The 12,931-nt window shown below is 43.0% G+C and overlaps 2 protein-coding genes across 3 annotated transcripts in view; one reads left to right on the forward strand and one right to left on the reverse strand.

Moving 5' to 3' along the window:
• Window positions 1–10,414, reverse strand: part of LOC123971128 (PH domain leucine-rich repeat protein phosphatase 1-like) — an 18,625-nt gene extending 8,211 nt beyond the window's left edge. The window contains 9 exon segments of the mRNA XM_046049765.1: window positions 728–1,003; window positions 1,109–1,169; window positions 1,265–1,467; window positions 1,640–1,867; window positions 2,450–2,596; window positions 4,180–4,328; window positions 4,475–4,600; window positions 5,097–5,293; window positions 8,483–10,414. Of these exon segments, the coding sequence (XP_045905721.1) occupies window positions 728–1,003; window positions 1,109–1,169; window positions 1,265–1,467; window positions 1,640–1,867; window positions 2,450–2,596; window positions 4,180–4,328; window positions 4,475–4,600; window positions 5,097–5,293; window positions 8,483–10,103 (3,008 nt within the window). The 5' untranslated portion in view covers window positions 10,104–10,414.
• Window positions 10,415–11,606: 1,192 nt separating this feature from the next.
• The window catches only part of LOC123971521 (tensin-3-like), a 50,685-nt gene continuing 49,360 nt past the window's right edge, over window positions 11,607–12,931 (forward strand). For both annotated transcript variants that reach the window (XM_046050402.1, XM_046050403.1), the window contains exons 1-2: window positions 11,607–11,662; window positions 12,336–12,430. The gene's annotated coding sequence lies outside the window, so the exon portion shown is untranslated. The remainder of the gene's footprint in view (window positions 11,663–12,335; window positions 12,431–12,931) is intronic.

Consider the following 12,931-nt stretch of genomic DNA (forward strand, 5'->3'; position numbering starts at 1 on the left):
CACAGAACCGTATTGTGTGTGTGGACCTTTGTTGCAGTGACCCCATTTTCCACTGAGGTACAATAAGTTCACCTTATGTTGAATTAACTTTTCAACCACTACTCACTAGAAAGACAAGATATGAATAAGGAATTACATGCGTGTGTAATAAAGCCTGAAACTGGGACACAACTACCATCATGCATGCATGCCCGAAAAAAAAAATCTATGATAACATTTTCTATGAAGGCAACAGTACATGTTTTTAGTTATTGCCATAGGCTGTGTACAAACTGAAAATAGCACTGCATCAGCGTGGGCGTGTTGCTACAGGTACCGCTGAAACCTTTTGGAATAATACGTCGAGTATGAGGTTCTATTACTATCCTGTGTATGTACAGTGTGTGCAATGTAGGCTACCGTAAACAGCAGCCTACACTAAAACAATGTTGCCTATTATAACCTTCATTGTAAAAGTCTCTTCAGTTGAACTCGTAGAAAAATGTTTTGACATATAATTAAAAGGACTATAATGTTGAATTCTACTGAATTCAATCAGTGCATTTCCACTTAATGCGCAAGTTAAACTGTTCAGCTGAACGACACTTTCTTTTCTTTGTCTCATCAGTAGTACTCCCACTGTACCAACGCAGTGATCTCTTTAAAATGAACAACGAGGCTGCATTTTTTGGCACAGTGCTGTCTGACAGCACGCTCAGAAAGAACTTTGGCTGTCTGATCGGCAGCCTTGTGTTTGATGTCTTTGAGAAATCTTTAATTATGTGTTATATGACCCATTAAATGGTTTACATTTGTTACATCCAAGCAGCTACCTGCCTGTCCTTCCTCATTTTGAGAACATCTTTCTACACAGTCTGTGAAAATTGCGTGTATGCTGCAGGTGTTTGAGAGCTTGTGTGATGCTCACCTTATGGGCAGCTCTGTAACAGAATTATGGTTAATGTCCAACACCTCCAGTCTGCTGCTCTCACACACCCACTCAGGGACACATGCCAGCTTGTTCCTTTAATAAAACAAATACAGTTAGCAGCCAGGTTAGAACAAGCACAAATCCATCTTCCCCCCCCACACAGTAAATAGGACAGTTAAGTATTCAGAGTCTTCATACCAGGACAAATCCAGAACAGTCAGATTCTCTGGCACCGGCTGCACCTCCAGGACTTTTAGCTCTACAAACACAACATGTATAATTCTTTATAGTCTGAGTGTGAATGTATAAATAGTGTCAGACATCGCCTGTACAACACATAATAAATGTTAGTACCGTTGTGTCCAGCATGCAGGCTCTTGAGGGCGTGGCCAGCGACTCTGAGGAGGGAGAGTGTGTTTCTGTCACAGCGGAGGAGCTCCAGCCTACAGAGCGGCCTGACATCCAGCTCCTGTAAACCAGTGTCCCTCAGGTCCAGCTGGATGATGTGGACCAGCTGCTCTGAGTCTCCCACTGTCACCTTTTGAAGCTGGTTCAGCCTGTACAAGAGAGAACGTGCACATTAAAAAAAAAAAAAATAAAAAAAAAAAAAGAGGGTAGAAAGAGCTGCATTTTTCTGCTATATCTTGGGAAGTGTTCGATTTCAGAGGAGCTTTGTTCCAGTGTTGCGTTTATAAATACAAATGGCAGAGTCTGTGGGGATAGGTTTACCTGAGATCTATGTGGCGAGCAGGCAGCCACTGCAGTCCGGCTATATCCAGGACAGACAGCTGGTTCCCTGCCAGACAGAGTCTCTCCATGCCTCTGAGCTTCTCCAGGACGGGGGGGACGCAGATAAAACAGTTGAAGGACAGGCCGAGGTAAGTCAGGCCCTCCAGAGAGCCCAGCTCCACAGGCAGAGAACTCAGAAAATTACCGTCCAGGAGAAGAGTCTGCAGGCTGAACACAACAACAGGAGAACAGGGGAGGGGATTTTGAAACTCAGAGTGAGATTATTTACCTCAAAAGAATCTTTATAATAAAAATTGCTTGATATTAATCTACTTTCATGTTTTAAAGATATTCATGACACTCACAATAAGTGTGTAAATTTCAGGTCAAATTTAAAATGCTGTAACAAAAACTTTAAACTGGATTTATGTTCAGGTTTGCAATTGACTCACCAACATCACATAAAAGCAAAACCAAGTGTACAAAATTTGCTTTGGGACACGATAACTGAGCGCTTGACCCCAAATTCCTGTAATGCAGGGACAGCATCAGCATGACTGCACTCTGATCACCTGGACAAAGCCTCTGCACTGTCAGGACAGTGTGCTTGGTGCACAGCCCGGTGTTCACTTAATACAGAGAGGAATTAATCTGCGCTGATGGAACCACAATGAAAACAACTCCTGTCTGATGTGTCCATCAGCAAAGTGCAGGTCACTGAGGATACTTTCTGCTCTCGGGCAAATTATTATCATCGTTATCATTTATAGCTGCACTTCAGAGGTCATCATTTTCTTTCAGCCCACTTACTTGTGCATGGTTCCCACGTCTGCAGGCAGAGATGAGAGGCGATTTCCAGACAGGTTTAGCTCTGTAAGCGAGGGGATGTCACACAAGGCCAGAGGAAACTCTGACAGAGCGTTGTTTGACAAACTGAGGCTTTTTAGTTTACAAAACCTAGAGATAGGGCGGGAGAAAGAGGGAGAGAGAGGCAGGGATAGAAAGAAAAGGACAGACAGAGAGCGGGAAAGATATTAATCTCTCAGTACTATAATCAGACCATGGCCTTCTTCTGAATTGAGGCTCTTACAAAAACAAACACCTTGCCCGTAAACAGGGAGATTTACAAAAGAGAGGAAGCCTGGGCACTCAAGGATGCAGCACTACCACTTACAGTATATATTTATAAGCTAAATGTTTACGCGACTAAAACTTCACCATAACAATTCAGCATGTGGTGCAGGTAGGAGCTTGTGCGTGTTTCTTCCCTGGCTTTCCGAGCCAAACCTAATCCGGTTCACAGATGGGTGAGGGTGGAAGGCTGAGCCGGATACACGTCCTTCCGAAGGAAAGTCACAGGCAGACCGTGGAAAAAAAATAAATAAAAAAACCACACTCCTCAAAACACCGCCTGGGTAAGTGTGTGTTTATGGAGGAACAATGGCTGTGTATATACAGCATATATGTATTCATTTCCATCAAGTAAATGTCAGGCTTTAACATAATGGTCTCTTGACGTAAAGATGCTGCAAAGAAGCCAAAATTGAGAGAGACAAGAACAACAACAAACTGATCCAACTAACAAGTACTGTGTGCGTATCAAGGCCCGATATATCTCCTTCCTCTGTGCCACAGAGCTCCATTGTTGTCCAGAAACTATTAAAACACATCAGTAAGCCACACCGTTGCACATTACCGACACTGCTTTCTTCCTCTTCTACAACACACATGCGCACTGTAGCCCCTACCTTAAGGGTTACAACTGTGGATTTATTCACTTTAAAAAGATTTATTAAAAGCTTCTTTCTTTTCACATGTTTATTTACAGCATTATATGTTGATATTTATATCATAATAGGCTGTATATGAACTTATGGAGGGAAAATAGGTAGTTCTATCTAAAATCAGCCAAAATGATATGATCCTCGATTCATAATGGCTCTGCAAATATTCAACTGTCAGATTGGGAGTAGAGTTAGGCTCCGCCTATCAAATCTTTGACTTTTTGGAGTTACTCCTATTTTAAAGATTCCCACATATAAGTTTTATTTGGAAACATATTTTAGCATTTTGCAGAGAAACACAGAAGACGTTATCTGGATTTACATTACAAGATGCAGATGACGTATGGAAGCGAACAACTGCACAGACCCACAGACGTTCTCTGAAAATGAAAAATTATGTTGCAACATAAGACTGAGACATCAGTGACCATTACGACAAGCTGACCTGGAAAAGAAGGAAAAGCCCTCAGTCCCAGTGGTCAGGTGGATAGATAGTTAAATCTCTCATCACCAGTGTAGCTCTCTTCAGTCTGGCATCCAGACCACACTGCGGCCCACACACGTCATCTGTAATTTGATCTAAGCTGCTTCGTCGTTTAGACCCTATGCTAGCAAGACAGCAAAAACCACTGAGGGCCATTCCATATCCAAAAGAGAGAATAATCTGTCGAGTCCTCCTGTTGCCTTGTTCATAAACACACAGGTTAGTAGTAGACTCGGTGAAGAGTGTGCAGAAGTGTTGGGACAAAAACTCACCTGGTGAGTGCTGGAACACCTTTGTGTAGTGAAATGAAGTTGTTTTTGAGGTTGAGGTGTGTGAGGTCCTGGCTGTAAAACAGCTGAGCAGGCAGCTCCTCCAGGCTGCAGCACGAGAGGTCGACTGAGTTCACTCTCTGGGACGCAATCTGACAAAGGGGGAGGGATCGACACGAGACCACGATGCTCAAAATCCTGCCTTCATCAACATGATATCAAGCCTGAATTTATGTGGCGATAAAAATGTAATTATGGAAGCAAGGAGAGTATCAAATACATATAACACTTTAAGTACCTTTGAGGCCGTCCTGTGCCAGCGGAGGTGCTCTGTGTAGGAGTCATAGCTGATGTAGTAAGTCTGACTCTGAGGACCAGCTGAGCTGAAAGCCAGACAGAAGCTGTGTCTCTTCACTTCCTCCACCTGCAGTCCATCCAAAATTAAAACACGTTGCACAACTCTTTTCAAATGTACCGTGATTTATCCACCAAACATTTTCAGCTATCTACATCAAGAAATGTGAGGCAGTGTGTTTTAAAAACATCGAGGCATTCTACAAATCCAACAGTTCATGTTTTGGTCTGGATGTAAAAAAGAAAATTTAGTCAGCATTTTTAATGTTAATGGGATAATATTAGCAAAGATAACAGACTGGTAAAGTGTTTTATTCTCCTATTATTCCGAGGCCACGACACAACCAAAGTAGGAGGGCAATATGGATCAATACTGATGTTCTAATATTCCTTAATTTCATTATAAAAAACTAAAGTTTTGCTCATCTTATTGAGTCACATCACGTGGCTTATTTTATGCTTTACTAGATCAAATGTCTGGCTGATAAACAGGTACCAAGCCAGAATACTAATCAGACAAGTTAAGACATGAAAGCAGAAAGACTTGAAAGCATTTCAGAAAGTACCTTTCCTCCGATGAGAGGGAGAATGTGCATCTTGCCAGTGTGGGCGTGTTTCACTGATGAAACAATGAGGCTGGTTCCACTCAGTGTGACCTGGCGCTTTGACCAGCGGTTCACGGGCAGCGCCAGCTTCCCTTTCCGCACGTTGAACACCCCAGAGAGCTGCACGCGCTCAGAACCGCCCACACTTCGAGGCTTTCCTGGAGAGAGAGAGAGAAGGAACCATATTAAATGAGATTTCTGATGAGTGTAGTGAGCATTACACACAATGACTGTATTTTTCATAAACGACATGTTGCACAATCGAACATGTTATTTTTAGCTGCCTGGGATTTTGTGAATGAACTCTCTCACACTGGGTTTGTCTTTTATACAGTGGGAGCGACAGATCGCTACGTGGTTATGTAAATGAATTGTAGCTAATAGCCCTGTGGGCTGAGGGAGTGAGCACTCACTCAGGCGTAATTTATTACATTAACCCCTTGCTGACACAAAAAGCAGACACAGTTACAGTACATTCACAAACTCATCGATAATGTAGAGTCTCTTATGAAACTGTGTTTTCTGGTCTGGGTGTTTTATTTTCTGCTCTGGTAATCACACACACCAACAGAGAAAAAAATAAAAAAAAAATAGAGAGACACCTCAAGTGCCTGAGCCACTGAGAGGCCGGACATCAGATTAGCTTGTTATGTAATGTCTTACAACACCAGAACCTAGATCCTTACTGTTGCCTCCTCCAGTGACTTGGACAAAACGTCACTTAGGTTGCACTGGGATTAACCAACTCCTCAGTATTGCTGGGTATCAAACCTCTATACTTTAATGTACCCTGAAATCTGTTCGTAGCACAGAGTATCGAAAGTGTAAAATATGTAAAATGATACCCCACCCTGCTCTTGAGCAAACTGGAGTTCAAACTTTTATAGGTTTGGAAGAGGCACAGACCCTACCCATCTTGATTTTATTTCTTTATTTACCAGGATCCAAATCCTGATATTAAAAATCTCAAGTCCAAATGGCAGCATAATTATGTTACAGATCCAACACACAAAAAAAGTCAAGCCACTAAAACACACAGTAAAACACATATTCATGAAGCCTGGGTGACTGCCATACCTAATTTCAGAGCTTTTTGTAGTTCACTTCAAGATGAAGGATCTGCCCACATGAAAACTCCCTTTTTTCGAGTACTGTTCATACCCTCAGTTCAAAGAGGAACAGCCTGTTACCACAAATGCCCACATGAAGCTTATGACTGGATAAATGTGACGTAAACTTACAATAAGGAGCAGATCACTCTGATGCTTTCAAAGAGATCCCTTTTTAAACTAAACAATAATGTGGAGCGTGTACTGTGTGGTTCCACCCTTCCCTGGGCGGTGTAAGCGAGAAGCGAGAGTAGTGTGTTAATATATACACATACATACATGCCCTTTCCTTCCGTCGATTTCTCTGAATGGGAAACTGAAAATAGCCATTTCCTGTTAATTCTACAACAAAACTTTTTGGTGCAGCTTGTCCCTGACGAGCCCGCTGCTGTTGTCCCCGAAGTGCACCAAGCATCTGACATTTCCATCCGTCTTATAAGCAGTTACAAGATGTTGTTTGTAGCTGCAGCTGAGGCAGAATTTCAGCATCTCTGTGCAGCTGGCGTGGTGCCAGTCACAACAAGAGGACTAAATAAGAAGTTTGCCTTCACAGCCTGTGGGTATTTAGTGAGTTTTGGGCACAAGCGTCGGACAGGTTTGTTGGGTGCGTGTTTAACCTTGTAAAGTGAAGCAGTGACCTCTGGGTAGTGCAGTTCTGAGCTGAAGAGGAGTCAAGCTGCTGCGACTGTCTCACAGACATCCGAAACACTGAGGAGGTGAAATCTGAGTTCCACTGAGGTCAATTTTCTCTTACTGTCAGCACAGTGTGTGTGTGTGTGTGTGCATATGAGAGAGAGAGAGAGAATACTTGGCGATGTGCGTTCTGCCACTGAGATTATGCTGAGTCAAAACTCCTTTGGCTCGACTTTGAACATCAACATTAACAAACAATTCATACTGTACACACCGAGAGGACAGAACAGCCTGAAGCAAAAATATTTTCTTCTGAATTAATGGATAGTTTTACTTCTTCAGGCCTATAAAACCCCCCCCCCCCAAAAAAAAAAAATCACTCAAAAAGGGTTTGAGTTAACTTTGTTTTTAAAGCCTCACAAGCCCAAAAGGTTTATTAAATTATTCAAATTTTACTTGACATTTCTCCTTTTGGCAACGTCCTGAATGGTGCAGTCACTTCACATCATCACAGCACTTCTCCTCTATAATTGTCCCCGTCATGCCAGCCTGTCGCTGCTTGTTTCACGGCTGTGTGTTAGTCGGCAGTGGCTGGACGGGCCCCTGCTTTCAGCGGGCTGACTGTACGCCGTGCTTTGTTCCCCTCTGTCACGTTACTGTGGGAGCCAAGAGTGCTGGTCGGGGGGTAATTTGTCCAGCTCTCCGTGTAAGTGTGGAGGAAAGCCTGTTTTGTGCTACATCTTGAGTATATCTCTAGGTTAATGGTATGTGTAGTAATAGTATATTTAATGGTGAAATTATTGTTGTATAAAACAAATATAACAAAAGGAAGCAAAGAAAAGAAAAGGTGTTCTTGAATGCTCCTGAAAGAAGACAAGTTGAGTGGGAAACTGCAAAAAGGATTGAGAACATAAGTTAAATCATCTAGGGAATATGTTCATTTTAGTTAAAATGTATTTCTGTTTCTTCCTCCGTCATCACGCCACAACTTTTTATCCCCACTGTCTTTGCTGATGGTGTTAAAAACAAGGTCAAAAACAATAATCCAGTTGTGCTAATCCCATAAGAGATCAGGGCTGTTTTTCCATCCTCTTACCCTGCTTGTCAGCAAAACATGAGCTTTATCATTAACAACAAAAACAACTGCAGCAGCAGAAGAAAAGAAACAGAATCCATAATGCCTCATGATTCCAGGTGACAGGTGTGCCAGAAGAGCACACCTGTCGCCTCCAGATGTGTCTCTCCCTATAGGCCTACAGACAGATGGGTTGGGTAGGTTTACAGGCTAAACACTGGGCATTGTCCCACCAAGACAATTGAATACTCTTGTTTAACAGTCTGACTGACCAAACACAATGACAGCGCTCATGGTACACTGAGAATGGATGAACAATGAATGCGCAGAGACAAACCCAGCACAACTAAAGTGACATGGTGTCACCAGCAGATAGTGGCTCTCTGACAGCTGCAGTACTGTATCGTCGGAAAAGAATGATAAGAAAACTGATATAAATGTCCAGACATATAATACTTGCTTGCTTTCATTAGGAATAAATCATCACTAATTTACAGAGAATGGTTTTACAACTTAGACCAAGTACTCACCAAAGTAGAAGCGTATCAGGCAGCCAATTTCTGGATTCATCGCCTCCCCCTGCACCCTCCATGGGTCTTCAAACCCCAGATTAGTGAGGTACTCATTTAATATCTGCAGAGGCCTCTCATCATCTCCCAGACGCTGCACAGCTCCACCATGCAGCTGGACGAAGAGAGCCGGGGTCGGACTAGTATTGATGGGCTCGGGCCATCCTCTGCTCCCCACGGGGATCTCCAGGTCAGGCTGGACAGATGCTTGGCTGGTCAGGGGCCGAGCCTGAGAACTGCTGGGGCATTTAGAGGGAGGTCTGATTAATTTGGGGGCATCTACGTTATCACCAGCTCCGGCCTCAGTGTCATCTAGTGTGTTTGTCACTTGGCTGGAAGCATTGCAGGGGTCTGTGGTAGGCAGGTCTGCTTGCTGGTCGGCAGCAGAGTTGCCTGCTGAATGAGTTGGAGAAGAGGTGAGCTCTACTTCATCTGAGGAGCTCTCAAACGGGTCAGTTCCCTCTGTGGCGCTGTCACAGTTTGGGCTTAATGCTGAGGAGTCTGTGCCCAGGCCCACCCCATCACTGAGAGAGTCCCGGAGCTCTGTGCTTCTGGGTCCACCGGGGCTGAAGTCCTCACAGGTGCTGCTCTCCATATCCGAACCAGAGTAGACACCATAACACTCTGCCACACCCAGGCTCAAATCCACCCCAATGTGGTTTAGACAGAGCTCAGATGAAGAGTTACTTGTGGTTTTATAATCCAACAAGTTGGAAGACAGTTTGATATCAGAATAATGCTGTTTTGTGTGCTCATTCTCTTCTGCTTTGGGGTTTTTGACATCCATACTGTCGCTGAGACTTTCGATTTCATCGGTCTGTCCATTGCTATCTTTACAATTATCATTTAGGTCAACTAAAGCAGTGGCTTTGCTGTTAATTCTCAACACAGCTCCAGCTTTGCTCGCTTCCAGCTTGCTGGCTACTTCTCCAGCCGTGGTGTCCACTGTGCAGAGCACCGGCCGCGGGTAGGAGGGCGTGAGCCAGTCGTGGACGTGAATGCAGCCCCGCCGGAGGTCCGATCTCACCCATGTCTTATCCGAGGCCTGGAGCTGCTTTGATTGCTTCTGCCTAAGAAAAGTCCTCCTATCCAGGCTGAGGGTGCTCAGCGGAGAGGCTGAGGGAGCGGGACTTACCGCCTCCGCAGGGGACCCACCAGGCAAGCAGCTGGTCGGCGGAGCCCCCAGCGACAGATTCCTCTTATGTCTCTGCCGTCTCCTGCTCAGCAAAGAGTTGACAGAAGTGGTGCTGTTGACTGATGTCAGGCTGTAAATGTTGGCTGTTTTCACGGCAGGTATGTTTATATTTTTGGCCGCACCGCCGATAGCGTTTGCAACCTGGTTTTGATAGATCCCGTTCCTTATCGCAATCTGAAGAAGGGAGGTGGCTGCAAGTCCCTTCCCGAAGAGTTTCGCCTCTGCGCCCCCACCGTCATCCTCCCCGGTGGAGGGTCTCCTTCCCGCTGACATCGGTGTTAGTCCACTTGGCTTTACGGAACCGCTGTCACCGCCAGGATCAAGTACCCCCTGTGGTGTTGATGAAGTTGAAAGCGCCCCAGACTCGTTTTCCTTCACACTTTCCATCCTGTTAGCTAGCAAGAGCAGCCTGCAGGTGAATGCTAGCCTGCGTTAGCTTAACAGCCGTTAGCTCGCTCACTGGCTTCGGCTCCACGTTAGCTTAGCATGCTAAAGTATTGCGCGGTTCGTCCCAAACAGTTATTCCGCTACATCATCCCATTTCATAATACGCCCGTTAGCTCGCTCACAGGAGCTAACCGGCCGGTCGAGGTGAGAAAACGCGTTTCTAGTTTGTCCCCATGGGAGAAAGCGCGAGTATGCGCGACTGCTGCTGTTCTGACAGATGAGGGAGAGACGGTCGGTAAACGGCGGCCAGGGCGGGGTCTCATTGGATATGAATTATGACACCTTCAAGCGCCACCCGAAAGCTCGGAATTTATAAAGCTGTGTACATGACAGAGGATCCGACTTCTCAACATGGGTTGTTTGATTTAGAGAGCAAGAAAGCCGATAGATTAACTGGTTTCAGCTTCTTAAATGCATGTAGGCCTATTTGATCATTTCCTTAGTCTGATTGATTGATTGATTGATTGATTGAACTTCTTTAATGATTGTACATATAAAAGTGGCAATGCTAACAACAGATGCCTCAACTATAAAAAAAAATCTAAAGGATAAAAATATATTATAGATGTGGATTAAGCAGATGCAAGTTATAAAAGAATTGTATGTGTAAAAGAAAACAAACAAAACTATGTGGTAGTTGTTTTACATGTGCATTACTCTGGATTTGTGTTGTCCAAACATATTACAGGGAGAGATAATTTGTTTAAATATAAAATTGACAAAATATAAAAGAATAAGAAGGAATAATTTCAATCAAGATCGCAAAACAGTGCAGGTCTATTTATGGCAGACATAACAGAGAGGTGAAAATACAGCCATTTGTCTATTAATAATTAAAGAATTGCTAAATATATGGGTTTAATATCCATCAGATTAAATGTTAAACATTGTTAGTTACAGTGCTAGTATAATTTTTAATGGATAATGGGTTGTCATGTGCCACGATCCTTGTAAGTCAGTCCAAACACCTTTATGTAAATGTCTGCACATGGAATCGATGAAAATATTTTGCTTATGCTTATTATGCAGAAACTGCCATACTGTACACGTTCTTTATAATTCTTTCATATCTCTGTATATCTTGTCAATGTTATGTTTTATATTTCATGTTTATTCTTATGCATCAAGACGCCAAAGCAAATTATTTGTATGTGTAAAAGTACTTGGCAGTAAAGCTGATTCTGATTCTTATAATCTTTTCCCCACAAAGGACATGACTGCGCGAGAAGTTATTTGTTTCAGCTACTGAAGCCACGAAGTACGTGTTTAAAAGAGCTAGTGAAGGCAACATGAACTAGTTACCGGAGTATGTTTGTAAATTAAAAATATGTTTGATTTAATAATGTTTTATTCTGTACATTTATACAATGAAGCTAACCGTTCACTGTACAGTTTTGCATTTATACAAGTAACCTGAGCACAGAAGAGCTGTAACTCGTCTTCTGGCACCATCTAGTGGGATTAAGGCCGTATCACCATGGCAGCGTGCAACTCCTGAAGTGAGGAACCACTTTTTATGTTATTCCCTGCAGATCAGCAGTATTCAGATCCTTCATTTAAAGTAGCAGCAACACAGTATAAAAGCAGCCCATTACAAGTAGGCTAATTTTGTAGTTTAATCTATAGCATAATTAAGCCTCAAGTTTTCTAAGATGATCATAACCCTCTTTTTTTACATACAACCTTAATCCCTATAAAAGTACATTTCCCATGCAGCATGAAGTATAAAGAAAATGGACAATTAGCTGACATTTGTACTGTACAGTACAGTAGAGTACAGTAGATGTGTGTTTAGTTAGTCCACCGCTGCTAATTAGCACAGTAATATAATAAATTATTCACATGATTCTCTGTAGTTTCCCTTGTCAGATGAGAGTCTGTGATATAAAACACATGAATTTGTGTGTGTGACATAAAAAGGTTATTAAAAGCTTTGTGTTTCTCTTGTCTTGAGCACAGATAGAGTGCAGATCAGTTAAATCAGCTACTGTGTGTGCTAATGTGTTCTTTAAAGAGAGAGGTAGCAGTATGTTAAAGTTGTCTTAGTCTTTGTCACATTCACATGCGCACCAAAGGTGGACTGCTGTCACATTACAATCCAACAGAGGGCAAAGTGCAAGTTTATCACACACTCTCTCTTGCTCTCTTTCGCTTCCTCCCTCCCCCTGTCAGGTCTCCACCTCGTTTTCTATACCAGTCACACACAGACTTTCACTCATCTGGCTTCATATTGCACTGATATTGACTTCTTGTTTACACCGGCAAAGGTAAGACTATTCCTTGTTGTCTAAAATGTTTAATTTCTCTCCTTCTGCAGACTTGATTCACAGCAAAGTTTGAACAAAAGTAATGTTAATCCTACTCCCGTGAGGCTTCTCACTTTTTCAGAATGACCAGTTCATTGTTCATTCATGTAGGACACACTGGACATAACGTCTCTCTTTGCTTGAACACACTGATGCTGGTCCGCTTTCAGTAAACAAAGGAACATGTGATGGATGGTAAATTCGGAGGGATTAAGAGTGAAAAAAAGATGCACTGAGAGGGGGAGCTTAGCCTACTGACATATTAAGACAGTGAACCCCATGAGACGTGTTTCTACTGGGATTCAGTCCATTTTAAGAGGCCATTTAATCTTGCATTAAGCCTTAAAAGCCTGCTTTTCTTAGGACAAGTGAAAAACCCTGCCAGTGGGGGGTGATAATTACACCTATTAACAATGCAAATGAACTTCCTATAAAATATTCCTTGAATACAGTGACATGAAT

The sequence above is a fragment of the Micropterus dolomieu genome, linkage group LG05 (genome assembly GCF_021292245.1).
Source record: "Micropterus dolomieu isolate WLL.071019.BEF.003 ecotype Adirondacks linkage group LG05, ASM2129224v1, whole genome shotgun sequence".
Lineage (NCBI taxonomy): Eukaryota > Metazoa > Chordata > Actinopteri > Centrarchiformes > Centrarchidae > Micropterus > Micropterus dolomieu.